We start from the raw sequence: 16,231 nt of genomic DNA on the forward strand, positions 1-16,231 counted from the left end.
ATATGGTGTTCAGTTCATTTTTTCTAATTGGATTATGGCTTATCTTTGAAGGTTCCAGCTTATCCTTGATCTCCTAACTTCAGATCATCTCTCATTCCTGACTGCCAGCCCTACTGACTTCAAAACTGGCACCAAGAGGCAGGGGCAGTGGATTTACATAGACTGCTTAACAAAGCCCCACTATCATGTAAGGTTTAATCTCTATAATAAAGTCCTTCTAGTGGTTCTACTTGTCCAACCAAACCTTAATATAGAGTTTATCGAATGTCATTTGATATTCTGATCAAGGAAAAAGGGAGAAAGCCAAGGTATAAAGTATAGGAACAGAAAGAAAAATAACACAAAGGGAAATATATTAAATTTAGGATGATGCATGGAACATAAATATGCTGTAAAAATCTAAAAACTGGATGAAATTGATTATTTCCTAGTAAAATATATACCACCAGAATTGTTTCCAGAAGAGTGTAAAAAACAAAAGAGAACCCTTAGAAGACCTTCATTGCAACTTTTGGTGAATTTGTCCACATTTCCATCTGGTTTGGCTTGGAGATCCCACCTCCATATTCTCGTGCTGGGCATGTGACCAAGACCTGGCCAGTTAGAATTCCCTGAACTTGAGGTTTTAACAGAAATCCCAAGCTGAGTCAGTCTTTTGTACAAAGGCTGTCTCTTTGCCTGGGTTCAGTAAATTGGTAATATACAAAAATAGAGTTGTGTTTGGTCATGTTTCTTGCCACCCCTTGGAGAAAGTTTTCCCCAAAATAATACAAAACAAAACAAAACAAAACAAACAAAACAAACTGCAGAGGGAAGAATATCCAAGTCAGAGAAACATTTTCTATTTATATCCTTTGGGACCCCACACTTACCTGTGTCTGAAAGTATCAGCACTTTCAAACTTTGTTGTATTGTGAGTCAATAAATTCCTTTTTAGTCTTTAAACTAATTTGTAAGTGTTCTCTAAAATTACAACTTAAAATTAATACAATGACCATGGCAGCAATTGCATAAGATTTCAAGAAGCTAATTTTCTTGCAAAAATGAAGTTATGGGTATATACTTTTTCAAGTCCAAATACTCTGAAACCCTTTCCCTCTTGCTGAATTTTTAAATTCCTTTATATTGGATTTCAAAATACAAAAGAAAATGGGCTCTGCTTCAAGATGTTTGTGACTGCAAGCATACGTAGCCATTACCTTTGCCTCTCAAAAACCTATCATAATAACGGTGAAATCTGAAAGAAAGGGAAGTCCACTACTATAATATGCAAGGAGGGGACTTCAGCTTCTGAGATATATATGTGCTCAGCAGAACTCCTGAGTAACTCAGGATGGCAAGAGGGAGACGTAGACTGAAAGTCTATGTGGGGCAGAGTTACTTCACCTACACCTTTTTCTCCAAACAAAAAGCCTGACAGAAAGGCATTTAACCACCCTCTTACCAATTCTTTCTTTTAAAAAGGAGCCTTTTAAAAAAGATATGTAAAGACTGTTTCCAGGTGATCTATAATGGCCAGTGTGTTTGTTACAGTTCCTGCCAAAGACTTATTCTTTCAACATTTGTATGTGTTTAGAATAGTGGCAGGTCTCCATCTGTTCATGGTAAAACTAAGCCTTTCAGGTTCTTTCCTAGTCCATGAATTATTCTTATTTCTCCCAGGATTTATTTTGCTATTTTTAATATTTATCTTATTCTCTCTTATGTCATGCCTATCTCAAATATCTCAACAAATATTTATGGAACATCGACTTTGGGCAAGGCAGTATTTTTTGGGTGCTATGACTATTGTAGTGAAAATTACAAAACCCTTGCTTTCCTAGGAGTTTACATTCTTCTTAACATCTAGAGATATTTTGTTTTCTCTTCATATTTACGAATGAAGACCATGAGCTCTGTGTTTATGATTATCTTTACACCTCTCATTTTTCTGTCTTGATTATCTTTGATAGCTTCTTTATGTCTGTCTACTTTATAATTGCTCCTGTTCCAAAGGATTCCATCCATCTCCCTCCACTACTACCATGGAACATACTTTCACAGGCAATACCTCATACTTCTTTGACTTCAGTCTGGCATCTTTATCCTAATTTTAGAAGCATACTTGATATTCCGTGATAGCTAGATGAACACTGCCACTAAAATATCACTCTGACATCTCAAATCTCAGAGATTCCAGCTGAATTGTCATCTATTCCTCTACTATGACAAACAAGTTATATTGCATTTCTTATATCAGTGGAACTTCTCACCATCTACTCAGTCACCTAAACCAGAAACTTAAGGTCATCTTTAAATTATCCAAGCAGCCACCAAATTTTATTGTGCTTCTTTAATACTACTTGAATCTATATGCATCCATATCTCAACTGTCTCACCATTATATCAGGACTTTATACTTTTTTCTTCCAGTTAATGCCGTAACACCATAAGTGGGACAATCTAAATTTTGACAAACTGTTCATATCCCTGCTAGTATGATCATTCTAAAAATTGAAAAATTTTATTCCTATTAGAAAAATCGGACCCCGGAGGAAGATGGCGGAAGAGTAAGACGCGGAGATCACCTTCCTCCCCACAGATACATCAGAAATTCATCTACACGTGGAACAACTCCTACAGCACACCTACTGAACGCTGACAGAAGACCTCAGACCCCCCAAAAGGCAAGAAACTCCCCACATACCTGGGTAGGGCAAAAGAAAAAAGAATAAACAGAGACAAAAGGATAGGGACGGGACCTGCACCAGTGGGAGGGAGCCGTGAAGGAGGGAAGGTTTCTACACACTACAAGCCCCTTCGCGGGCGGAGACTGCAGGTGGCGGAGGGGGAAAGCTTCAGAGTAGCGGAGAAGAGCACAGCAACAGGGGTGTGGAGGGCAAAGCGGAGAGATTCCGGCACAGAGGATCGGTGCTCTTAGGCACTCACCAGCCCGAGAGGCTTGTCTGCTCGGCCGCCGTGGCGGGGGGGGGGTCTGGGAGCTGAGGCTCGGGTATCAGCTTTCAGTCAGAGCGCAGGGAGAGGACTGGGGCTGGCGGCAGGAAGAGAGCCTGAAGGGGTTAGTGCACCACGGCTAGCCCGGAGGGAGACTGGGGAAAGGGTCTGGAGCTGCTGAAGAGGCAAGAGACTTTTTTCCCTTTTGTTTCCTGGTGCGCCAGGAGAGGGCATTAAGAGGGCTGCTTGGGGAAGCGCCAGAGACAGGCGCGGACCTTGGAGACGGGCGTGGGACGCTGGGGCTGCTGCTGCTGCCGCCACTGCAGGGCCTGTGTGCGAGTGCGGGTCACTGTCCGCCCCGCCTTCCGGGGGGCCTTGCACCCCGCCACTGCTGGGGTCCCGGGACCCGGGGACGGCTATTCTGGGAAAGCGCACGGAGCGCCTCGGGCTGCTGCAATGTCACGCCGGCCTCTGCCGCTGCAGGCCCGCCCCACACTGCGCGCCCCTCCCTCCCCTCTGCCTGAGTGAGCCAGAGCCCCCAAATCAGCGGCTTCTTTAAACCCGTCCTGTCTGAGTGAAGAACTGACGCCCTCCGGCGACCTACACGCAGAGGCAGGGCCAGGTCCAAGGCTGAGACCCGGGAGCTGTGAGAGCAGAGAAGAGAAAGGGAAATCTCTCTGTGCAGCCTCGGAGGCAGCGGATTAAAGCTTCACGGTCCATTTGATGTGCCCTGTGTCTGTGGAGTGCATAAATGGACAGCGAATCATCCCAAATTGAGGAAGTGGACTTTGAGGACAAGATTTAAGACTTTCCCCCCTTTTCATCTTTTTACAACGAATTATCCCAAATTAAGGAGGTGGACTTAGAGAGCAAGATTTCAGACTTCTTGCCCTTTTCCTCTTTTTACAACGAATTATCCCAAATTGAGGAGGTGGACTTGGAGAGCAAGATTTTTGATTTTTCCCCCTGCTCTCTTTTTGTGAATGTGTAGGTGTAATCTTCTGTGTAAGATTCTCTCTGTATAGCTTTGCTTCCACCATATGTCCCATGGTTCTATCTGTCCGTTTTTTTTCAATAATTACTTTTTAATTTTAATAACACTACTATATTTCATACTTTATTCTATTTTACTTTACCTGATCTTTCTTTTTTTCCTACCTTCCCTACCTCCCTCCCTCCTTCTGCTCCTCCTTTCCTTCTTTCTTTTTCTTTCCTCCCTCCCTGCCTCCCACACTTCTTTCCACTTTCTTTTACTTTCCTTCCTCCCTCCCTCCCTCCTGTCTTTCTTTCTTTCTTTCCTTCCTCCCTCCCTCCCTCCCTTCTTCCATTCACTCTTCCTTTTGCTTTCACTCCTCCCTCCATCCCTCCTTTCTTTCTTTCCATCCTTCCTCCCTCCTTCCCTCCTTTCATTCTTTCTTCCTTCCTTCCTCCCTTTCTTTCTTTCTTCCTTCCTTCCTTTCTTCCCTTCTTCCTTTCTTTCCCTCTCTCTTTCTTTCTTCTACTAATTCTTTCTGCTTTTTCTCCCTGTTATTCTGAGCCGGGTGGATGAAAGGCTCTTGGTGCTGCAGACAGGAGTCAGTGCTGTGCCTCTGAAGTGGGAGGGCCAACTTCAGGACACGGGTCCACAAGAGACCTCCCAGCTCCACATAATATCAAGCAGCGAAAATCTCCCAGAGATCTCCATCTCAACACCAGCACCCAGCTTCAGTCAATGACCAGCAAGCTACAGTGCTGTTCACTCTATGCCAAGCAACTAGCAAGGCAGGAACACAACCCCACCCATTAGCAGAGAGGCTACCTAAAAACATAATAAGGCCATAGGCACCCCAAAACACACCACCAGACGTGGACCTGTCCACCAGAAAGACAAGATCGAGCCTCAACCACCAGAACACAGGCATTAGTCACCCCCACCAGGAAGCCTACACAACCTACTGAAACAACCTTAGCCACTGGGGACAGACACCAAAAACAACGGGAACTACAAATCTGCAGCCTGCAAAAAGGAGACCCCAAACACAGTAACATAAGCAAAATGAGAAAACAGAAAAACACACAGCAGGTGAAGGAGCAAGATAAAAACCTACCAGACGTAACAAATGAAAAGGTAATAGGCAGTCTACCTGAAAAAGAATTCAGAATAATGATAGTAAAGCTGATCCAAGATTCTATTTCCAAGATCCATAATCTTGGAAATAGAATAGACAAAATGCAAGAAACAGTTAACAAGGACCTAGAAGAACTAAAGATGAATCAAGCATCGATTAACAACACAATAAATGAAATGAAAAATACTCTAGATGGGATCAGTAGCAGAATAACTGAGGCAGAAGAATGGATAAGTGAGGTGGAAGATAAAATAGTGGAAATAACTGATGCAGAGCAAAATAAAGAAAAAAGAATGAAAAGAACAGAGGACAGTCTCAGAGACCTCTGGGACAACATTAAATGCACCAACATTCGAATTATAGGGGTTCCAGAAGAAGAAGAGAAAAAAAAGGGACTGAGAAAATATTTGAAGAGATTATAGTTGAAAACTTCCCTGATATGGGAAAGGAAATAGTTAATCAAGTCCAGGAGGCACAGAGAGTCCCATACAGAATAAATCCAAGGGGATATACGCCAAGACACATATTAATCAAACTGTCAAAAATTAAAAACAAAGAAATCATATTAAAAGCAGCAAGGGAAAAGCAACAAATAACACACAAGGGAATCCCCATAAGGTTAACAGCTGATCTCTCAGCAGAAACTCTACAAGCCAGAAGGGAGTGGCAAGACATAATTAAAGTGATGAAGGAGAGAAGCCTGCAACCAAGATTACTCTACCCAGCAAGGATCTCATTCAGATTTGATGGAGAAATTAAAACGTTTACAGACAAGCAAAAGCTGAGAGAGTTCAGCACCACCAAACCAGCTTTACAACAAATGCTAAAGGAACTTCTCTAGGCAAGAAACACAACAGAAGGAATATACCTACAATAACGAACCCAAAGCAATTAAGGAAATGGGAATAGGAACATACATATCAATAATTACCTTAAATGTAAATGGACTAAATGCTCCCACCAAAAGACACATATTGGCTGAATGGATACAAAAACAAGACCCATATATGTGCTGTCTACAAGAGACCCACTTCAGACCTAGAGACACATACAGATTGAAAGTAAGGGGATGGAAAAAGATATTCCATGCAAATGGAAATCAAAAGAAAGCTGGAGTAGCAATTCTTATATCAGACAAAATAGACTTTAAAATAAAGACTATTAGAAGAGACAAAGAAGGACGCTACATAACGATAAAGGGATCAATCCAAGAAGAAGATATAACAATTGTAAATATTTATGCATCCAACATAGGAGCACCTCAATACATAAGGCAAATACTAACAGCTATAAAAGGGGAAATCGACAGTAACACAATCATAGTAGGAGACTATAACACCCCACTTTCACCAATGGACAGATCATCCTAAATGAAAATAAATAAGGAAACACAAGCTTTAAATGATACATTAAACAAGATGGACTTAATTGATATTTATAGGACATTCCATCCCAAAACAACAGAATACACATTTTTCTCAAGTGCTCATGGAACATTCTCCAGGATAGATCATATCTTGGGTCACAAATCAAGCCTTGGTAAATTTAAGAAAATTGAAATTGTATCAAGTATCTTTTCCGACCACAATGCTATGAGACTAGACATCAATTACAGGAAAAGATCTGTAAAAAATACAAACACATGGAGGCTAAACAATACACTACTCAATAACGAAGTGATCACTGAAGAAATCAAAGAGGAAATTAAAAAATACCTAGAAACAAATGACAATGGAGACACAACGGCCCAAAACCTATGGGACGCAGCAAAAGCAGTTCTAAGGGGGAAGTTTATAGTAATGCAATCCCACCTTAAGAAACAGGAAATATCTCGAGTAAACAACCTGACCCTGCACCTAAAGCAATTAGAGAAAGAAGAACAAAAAACCCCCAAAGTTTGCAGAAGGAAAGAAATCATAAAGATCAGATCAGAAAAAAATGAAAAAGAAATGAAGCAAACGATAGCAAAGATCAACCAAACTAAAAGCTGGTTCTTTGAGAAGATAAACAAAATTGACAAACCATTAGCCAGACTCATCAAGAAAAGAAGGGAGAAGACTCAAATCAATAGAATTAGAAATGAAAAAGGAGAAGTAACAACTGACACTGCAGAAATACAAAAGATCATGAGAGATTGCTACAAGCAAATCTATGCCAATAAAATGGACAACCTGGAAGAAATGGACAAATTCTTAGAAATGCACAACCTGCCAAGACTGACTCAGGAAGAAATAGAAAATATGAATAGAACAATCACAAGCACTGAAATTGAAACTGTGATTAAAAATCTTCCAACAAACAAAAGCCCAGGACCAGATGGCTTCACAGGCGAATTCTATCAAGCATTTAGAGAAGAGCTAACACCCATCCTTCTCAAAATCTTCCAAACATTTTCAGAGGAATGAACACTCCCAAACTCATTCTACAAGGCCACCATCACCTTGATACCAAAACCAGGCAAGGATGTCACAAAGAAAGAAAAGTACAGGCCAATATCACTGATGAACATAGATGCAAAAATCCTCAACACAATACTAGCAAACAGAATCCAACAGCACATTAAAAGGATCATACACCATGATCAAGTGGGGTTTATTCCAGGAATGCAAGGATTCTTCAATATACGCAAATCAATCAATGTGATACACCATATTAACAAGTTGAAGGAGAAAAACCATATGATCATCTCAATAGATGCAGAGAAAGCTTTCGACAAAATTCAACACCCATTTATGATAAAAACCCTGCAGAAAGTAGGCATAGAGGGAACTTTCCTCAACATAATAAAGGCCATATATGACAAACCCACAGCCAACATCGTCCTCAATGGTGAAAAACTGAAACCATTTCCACTAAGATCAGGAACAAGACAAGGCTGCCGACTCTCACCACTCTTATTCAACCTAGTTTTGGAAGTTCTAGCCACAGCAATCAGAGAAGAAAAGGAAATAAAAGGAATCCAAATTGGAAAAGAAGAAGTAAAGCAGTCACTGTTTGCAGATGACATGATACTATACATAGAGAATCCTAAAGATGCTACCAGAAAACTACTAGAGCTAATCAATGAATTTGGTAAAGTAGCAGGATACAAAATTAATGCACAGAAATCTCTGGCATTCCTGTACACTAATGATGAAACATCTGAAAATGAAATCAAGAAAACATTCCCATTTACCATTGCAACAAAAAGAATAAAATATCTAGGAATAAACCTACCTAAGGAGACAAAAGACCTGTATGCAGAAAATTATAAGACACTGATGAAAGAAATTAAAGATGATACAAATAGATGGAGAGATATACCATGCTCCTGGATTGGAAGAATCAATATTGTGAAAATGACTCTACTACCCAAAGCAATCTACAGATTCAATGCAATCCCTATCAAACTACCACTGGCATTTTTCAGAGAATTAGAACAAAAAATTTCAAAATTTGTTTGGAAAAACAAAAGACCCCAAATAGCCAAAGCAATCTTGAGAACGAAAAATGGAGCTGGAGGAATCAGGCTCCCTGACTTCAGACTAGACTACAAAGCTACAGTAATCAAGACAGTGTGGTACTGGCATAAAAACAGAAAGATAGATCAATGGAACAGGATAGAAAGCCCAGATAAAAACCCACGCACATATGGTCAACTTATCTTTGATAAAGGAGGCAGGAATGTACAGTGGAGAAAGGACAGCCTCTTCAGTAAGTGGTGCTGGGAAAACTGGACAGGGACATGTAAAAGTATGAGATTAGATCATTCCCTAACACCATACACAAAAATAAGCTCAAAATGGGTTAAAGACTTAAATGTAAGGCCAGAAACTATCAAACTCTTAGAGGAAAACATAGGCAGAACACTCTATGACATAAATCACAGCAAGATCCTTTTGGACCCACCTCCTAGAGAAATGGAAATAAAAACACAGATAAAGAAATGGGACCTAATGAAACTTCAAAGCTTTTGCACAGCCAAGGAAACCATAAAGAAGACCAAAAGACAACCCTCAGAATGGGAGAAAATATTTGCAAATGAAGCAACTGACAAAGGATTAATCTCCAAAATTTATAAGCAGCTCATGCAGCTCAATAGCAAAAAAACAAACAATCCAATCCAAAAATGGGCAGAAGACTTAAATAGGCATTTCTCCAAAGAAGATATACAGACTGCCAACAAACACATGAAAGAATGCTCAAACTCATTAATCATTAGAGAAATGCAAATCAAAACTACAATGAGATATCATCTCACACCAGTCAGAATGGCCATCATCAAGAAATCTAGAAACAATAAATGCTGGAGAGGGTGTGGAGAAAAGGGAACAGTCTTGCACTGCTGGTGGGAATGTGAATTGGTACAGCCACTATGGAGAACAGTATGGAGGTTCCTTAAAAAAGTAAAAATAGAACTACCATATGACCCAGCAATCCCACTATACCCTGAGAAAACCATAATTCAAAAAGAGATATGTACCAAAATGTTCATTGCAGCTCTATTCACAATAGCCCGGAGCTGGAAACAACCTAAGTGTCCATCATCGGATGAATGGATAAAGAAGATGTGGCACATATATACAATGGAATATTACTCAGCCATAAAAAGAAACGAAACTGAGCTATTTGTAATGAGGTGGATAGACCTAGAGTCTGTCATACAGAGTGAAGTAAGTCAGTAAGAGAAAGACAAATACCGTATGCTAACACATATATATGGAATTAAAAAAAAAATGTCATGAAGAACCTAGGGGTAAAACGGGAATAAAGACACAGACCTACTTGAGAATGGACTTGAGGATATGGGGAGGGGGAAGGGTAAGCTGTGACAAAGCGAAAGAGAGTTATGGACATATATACACTACAAAACGTGAGGTAGATAGATAGTGGGAAGCAGCCGCAGAGCATGGGGAGATCAGCTCTGTGCTTTGTGACTGCCTGGAGGGGTGGGATGGGGAGGGTGGGAGGGAGGGAGATGCATGAGGGAAGGGATGTGGGAACGGATGTATATGTATGACTGATTCACTTTGTTATAAAGCAGAAACTGATAAAAAAAATTAAAAAAAAAGGAAAAGAAAAATTGTGTTGACTGTGCATTGCTTAGAAGATCTAGTTCAACTCTTCAGCCTGATACACAATACCACTTGTTACCTCTTTGGCCTCATCTCTTCATTTCTTGCTAATGTACTTACATCTCTTCCTCTTCTACCCCAGAGCATGATGATTCATACTTACTGTTTACTGAGCCCTAAATTTTCAATGCATCTTTACTGTTGCATGCAGTGTTTATTTTGCTTAGAATAAAATTAATGACTTCATTTCATTGGCTAATTGCTACTAGTCCTGTAAGATACAACTCAGATATAACCCAACTTTAAGGAGGTTTGAATTATTAGTGTAGATTTCTCCTCCTAGATCATTCCATTTTATCCTGTATCTGAATCTGTGTCAGGGCATCCCTGACCTAGAGTGTTACTGTATGTTTATTCATCTGCCTTCTTTAAAATGTAATACATTTCGTCATGATAAGTGCTGTACTTCGTAACTATAACCCTAGCACCCAGCATTGGGCATGGCACATTCTTGGTCAGTGTTGAACGCCTGAAATAGTGATTTAGAAAATGGTTGGCAGATATTATAACTTAATAGGCAAGAAACCCTATACAAATATGTTAAGTAAGTGAGAGAGATCTAGGTTGAAATACATCAAATCCTGGATGGTTGGTAACAGTATTAAAATAGGTTTTCTTTGGAGAATAAAGGGTGAAAAATAAGTCTGGGATGCTCACAGTGGCCAAAAATTCTGAAGCAGTGTGTGTGTGTGTGTGTGTGAGTGTGTGTGTGTGTGTATGCCAGTAACTGTTCTAGTTTTTAGAAATGTAGTAGAAATTTTTAAAAAAAAGAAAGGTCTTTTGGAGCTTCTATTTTGGGATAGGAATGGGGAAGAAAACAAGCACAAGATAAATAAAAAATGTTTTAGATAGTCACAAGTGCTACTAAAGAAAAAAAAATACACTTCCAGAATAGAAGATGACAAGGCCAGGGGTGGTAGATAACTGTGTTGTGAATAGTGATGTGAGAATGGAGAACCCAGAGCCCAGAGTTGGCTTATAATTAGTGTCTATCCTCTACGAATGGTGGATGAGAGAAAAAGGATTTTCCCCAACATGCTTTTCCAAATCTCCACATTTTTGCAGTGATGTTAAAGATGCTGGCTTGATGCTTAAAAATGGAGAGTTTTGAATATCACACAAAGGAGAGCCTCTTATTTCATGGTGAAAAAGCCTGAGTTAGGATGGTAAAGAATTTTCAAATCTTAAATGAAGTCACAGAAAAGAAATGCAGTTCAGATTTCCAGTCGAAATTCTCATACCAGGAACTTCTCATTGAAGGGAGTATACATTCACCTCTCAAATAATGAAAAGACATGAAATGTTTGGTTAATTGTAGTAAAGAAGATACTGAAGATCTCAAAGTATTGTATATGGATAACAAGTAATATTACTTAACAGAAACGTCACATTTCTTTGTGAACTTTCCAGTACATGCAGTGTTTTGATGTTCATGTTGTTCGATGCTCAGGCTTGTTTGCATTTACAAAAGAATCTTTATACTTAATTCTTCATGGAATATTGAGAGCACAACTTATTTTCATGGTTAGCCAAAAAAGATAGACTTTATATTGCTATCAAAAACTTATCCACAGGCTATAACTACTTTCAAAAAGAATTTGTTATTCAGACAAGGTTTTTTTTTTTTGGAATTAGGCCAAAATAAACAAATGTTTTAAAAACTACCAAGAAAATACAGAGAAAATTCTTAAGATGGAAATATTTATGCTCACAACCACAGTGATGCTGTGTATTTAAACTGATATACTGTAATGTTAGAAACGTATCAGGTTGAGCTCAGAAGATTCAGGTACAAATCTTCTCCATTTCTGATTTGTCAGGGCAGACAGAGAGGAATATGATTTGGAAGAGCAATATAATACTCAGCAATCGCTTTGAGAGCAAAATAAGTGGCTCTATAGTTTCAAAGTCAGAGTGTTAAATTGGGTTTATGATATAAGCAGCATATACTGGTAGAATGAGATAGGGTGATGTGAAGTAAAGTTAGAGCGATACGATATTGGTGGTTGTTCAAACAGGAAGGATACTGTCTTCTAGCAGCTTCAGTAGCAGGAATTAGGGATTCCATTTTTGGGAAAAATGGTAGAATATAATGTTATAGTGGGCCTAGAACCAAGACATTAAGCCATTTACTTGTCTAGGACTCATTATAATCATTTTCTAGGTACAGGATGGATCCTAGATGAGAAGTTGTATTAGTTGTCTGTTGCTGCATAAGAAATTAGTACAAATGTAATGGCTTAAAACAGCAACCCTTTATTAGCTCACAGTTCTATAGGTGGGGATACTGGCATGGAGTGACTAGGTTCTGTGTTCAAGGTCTTAAAGGTCTGAAATCAGCATTTTTAAACCCTTGTCAGATAATTCTAACATCTAATTCATCTCTGTTGGCATCATCTGTCACATCTTATTCAAGCTGTCATGTATCTGGTTCTTGGTATAAGTAGTGATATTTTATTGTCTTTTGGACATTTTGGCTATTATGTTAGGATACTTTGGTCCCTATTTAAAGTGTTTTGTTTTTTTTTTAATTTTTAGCAGGCATTCACTCTTTATAGGTTTGGCACACATTTCCTGTACTTTTATGGATGGTGGTTCCATGATCACCTAATTTTCTGACCCTTTGTGGTACTCTTATGGTCTGTTTCTCTTGTGCAGGTGGGGTTACCTCTGGTCCCTTCTCATGCTGCTTATGGGGTCTGAAGTAGCTTCCCCAGGATACGGCACTTGGTGCTTCTGGTGAGGGAAGGGAATCTCTGGAACACGTGATGAAGAGTCCTTCCTGGGCCAGGCACTTGTGACAGGGTCTCCCTGGACTGTAAGGAGTGGAGGGTGCTTACCAGGTTGAGAGCTTTCTGTGGAGGGATCTCCGTTGCCGGTACCAGCAAGTTGCCTGATGTTTCTGGGGAGAGGAGAGGAGTCTCAGGCCCATCTGAGGAGAGCATTGTCCAGGTGGGAGCTTTTTGTGGTAGGAGCACTTTTGCTGGGACCCTTAGCCACTGATGTGTCTGGGTGGTGAAGGGGGATCTCAGGCCCAGTGGGGAAGGAAAGCACCTTCCCTGGTCACTTAGTGTCATCAGGGCTTCCAATTGTTCGTCCTTGCAGGTTCTGCAAGGCTCGCCTGGTGTTTGGGGGATTCCCATTTGATGTGATGGAGGAAGAGCCTCTTTGAGCCACTTCCTGTTACTAAGTTGGGAGTTAGGAAATGCTGGGCCTGGATCACATTTTTTTGTTGGTAGAGGGTCATAAGGTGCCCTGCCATGAGGCTGTTCATCCATTCTGAGGGTCCCTAGGCAATTCACTTTCTCTAGACCTTTCAGAGATCTCCTTTGGTTGTCTCATATTATTTCCAGGATATATAGTTGTGCATATAAAGGGGGAACATGGAGAGGGAAGTATAAACCATCTTATCTGGATTAGAAGTCCTCTCTGTGCCTTTTAAGTGCTCACCTGATTAGGTCAGGTTCACTCTGGATAATCTCCCAATCAACTGTGCTATATATAATAATCTAATAATGGGAATGATATTCCATCACATTCACAGGTCTCATACTCAAGGGGAGGGGCTCCTACAAAGATCATTGGGCATCATCTTAGAATTCTGTCGACCACAGAAGGTGCATGTGAATGTACTGAAGCATTAATTAAGCAATTATCATCCTTTGGAAGGTTTTAATCTGTTAGGATAGCATGAAAGCCAAGTACTGTTATAATTATTCTACTCACTTTAAATGAAGTATATCTGATATCAAAAATACTTCCTAAAAATCAGACTATTCAAACAACTTTCAGAAGTTAATGTAAATTTCAGAGGTTTGATCCAAGCCTTCATTTCTGGCCATGCAGATATCTTCTGTGTGAAAAATATGCTACCTCAAAGATGTTTTCAAAAACTTCACCACCACTCCCCATTTATATTTTGTAGTTATGTGCAAATACTGTGGCTGCCAGCAATTCACATAGAAAAGAAAGTTCAGTGATGCTTCTGACTTTAACTTTTTAGAGAAGGTGTATACTTAACACTGCCTACATTTGTATAGGCTGCACATTGCACAAAATTTCTGATTATTGCTTTAGGTTATAATACAATGTACTCTCACCTATACCAGGATTGAAAAATTTAAGCAAAATTTTCTGGACTGGCCAATACAACCCCCCAAAAATAGCCTTCAGGCTGAATTAGGAGAAAAATCCTTCACTATGTTTAGGTTGGAAGGAAGCATGACCTAAATTTTGATTTCAAATACTCGGGGTTTGGGGTGATGGTTTTACTGGGGACAGTTAGAATTGAACTATGTAGACATGTTTCCTGAAGCCAAGTTTTACCTTTAAGGCTTTCATATTGCAGCTTGTGAGGCTCCAAGCAGCAATTGGCTACTTTGGGTCATTCACATGAATTCACTCTTAATCATATGATTGAGTCATATATAAACCATAAAACCCTTTATAAGAAATCAGAATCTGTTTTAAAAATTAATTATATGAACTAAACATATATAGAAAGAAATTGAAGCTTGAATATATTGAAGAAGCAAAAATTAAAGACATACCTATAACTGCCCTTTATCCTTAGTTGTTTACAATCACAGCAAATCAAAGTGTGACATGTTTAAGAGAAAGGTAATTAAGTTCTAAGGCTTTGTCATCTTATCACTTTTAAAAATACAAGATCTGAGTAAATGAAAGGAAAATAGAGAGGGTTGTTAAAGAGCTGAGTCATAGAGTGGAATAGAGAACAAGCGGAAGCGGAAGAGGCAAGAAAGCATACACAGGCTGGGTTTGAAGAGAGTTGGGAATGCTGGTTGTGGTAGATGGTCTCTGATTTGCTTACCGGATCTACTCGCCATCCTTCTTAACCCTGCTTCGTGATTCCAGGAGGCTGATATTTATCAGCTTCATGGACCAGTCTCTCTGTGTCTTCAGGTTGGGTTTGGTTAATATGAACTACTGATAAGTGATTAGAAGTCAGGAGGAAAGAAGGCAAGGGTATTTATTTCCATGATCTGCCCCCTTCCAAACTTTAGGTTGGCAGTGGATGCCATTTTCTAAGGTTACATCTCTTGTTGGGTGGGCTTCTCCTATAACTCGAAGACATTCTGGGTTGCAGGAACTGCTATCTCTCTATGCCCCTTCAAACCTAGTGGTTATAATACTGGCTTCTCACAGCTGCTAGCCTCAGGCTAGCATCTCTTGGTTTCCCTTCATTCTTTACACACTTTAGTCTCTTCATTAAATGCTATTCCATCACTCTTTTAAAGTGTGCCATCAGTTTTTAGCTAGAACTGACTGATACATTGGTAGTGGGGAATAGGCGAAACGTTAAGGTAGTGTTAGGGAGGTGGGATAAACTGCTGTGGAGAGAGATAGGAAGAGAAGGGTTTCAAAGCTTTTTATGGCATTCTAGGAATGTAACATGACTTCTTTATGTGAATGACTCTAATGTAGTCTTAAATGGCTTCTTAATTATTGATAATTGGTTGGGTTTCTGTTTCTTTGCATGCACAAACAGGATTGAACAGGGCTAAGAGATGTCTGGGATTTACATGACGAGATAATACTACTAGGATCTATCTAGATTCATTATATCATATTAAGACATTTCTCCCATGGAATCAGGAACATCCCAACCCAGTGCACATGCTGTTTTTATTGAAATTCAGTGAACTGCTATGGTGTGAAATTAATTTTTATTGTCAGTCCCCTGCGTCGGCAGGCCGACTCTCAAGCCCTGTGCCACCAGGGAAGCCCTATAACACTTTATATAGCTGAGAATTCATCGATCAGGATTTTCACTCTCATTGGAATCCACTACTTGCCTACGACAAATCGGACACGTAGAGTTCTCAGACAGCCAGCGATCAATGCAGTGAATGTGATATTCATGGGAGCAAGGTAGTATGCGAAGCTTGCTGTTTTCTGTGTACTCTGTAAGGCAAATGCTACAGGCTTTTAGTGCATCATTTTCACCAAACGATCTTACAGCCAAGCTGTCAATCTCTGCTTTGGTGAGTCCTGTAGTTTGCAGATTATGGGAGGACCCAGAGTCACTTTCATCATATATTATTAGGCTAATTT

General features: G+C 39.8%; 1 protein-coding gene across 1 annotated transcript in view; it reads right to left on the reverse strand.

Moving 5' to 3' along the window:
- Positions 1–15,929: 15,929 nt before the first annotated feature.
- LOC309801876 (E3 ubiquitin-protein ligase RLIM-like) overlaps positions 15,930–16,231 on the reverse strand; it is a gene marked incomplete at both ends in the record, with an annotated part of 51,987 nt that continues 51,685 nt past the window's right edge. Inside the window, 1 exon segment of the mRNA XM_082616954.1 lies at positions 15,930–16,229. Coding sequence (XP_082473080.1) covers positions 15,930–16,229 — 300 coding nt within the window.

Source organism: Mesoplodon mirus, assembly GCF_964341445.2.
Source record: "Mesoplodon mirus genome assembly, chromosome: 1".
Classification (NCBI taxonomy): domain Eukaryota; kingdom Metazoa; phylum Chordata; class Mammalia; order Artiodactyla; family Ziphiidae; genus Mesoplodon; species Mesoplodon mirus.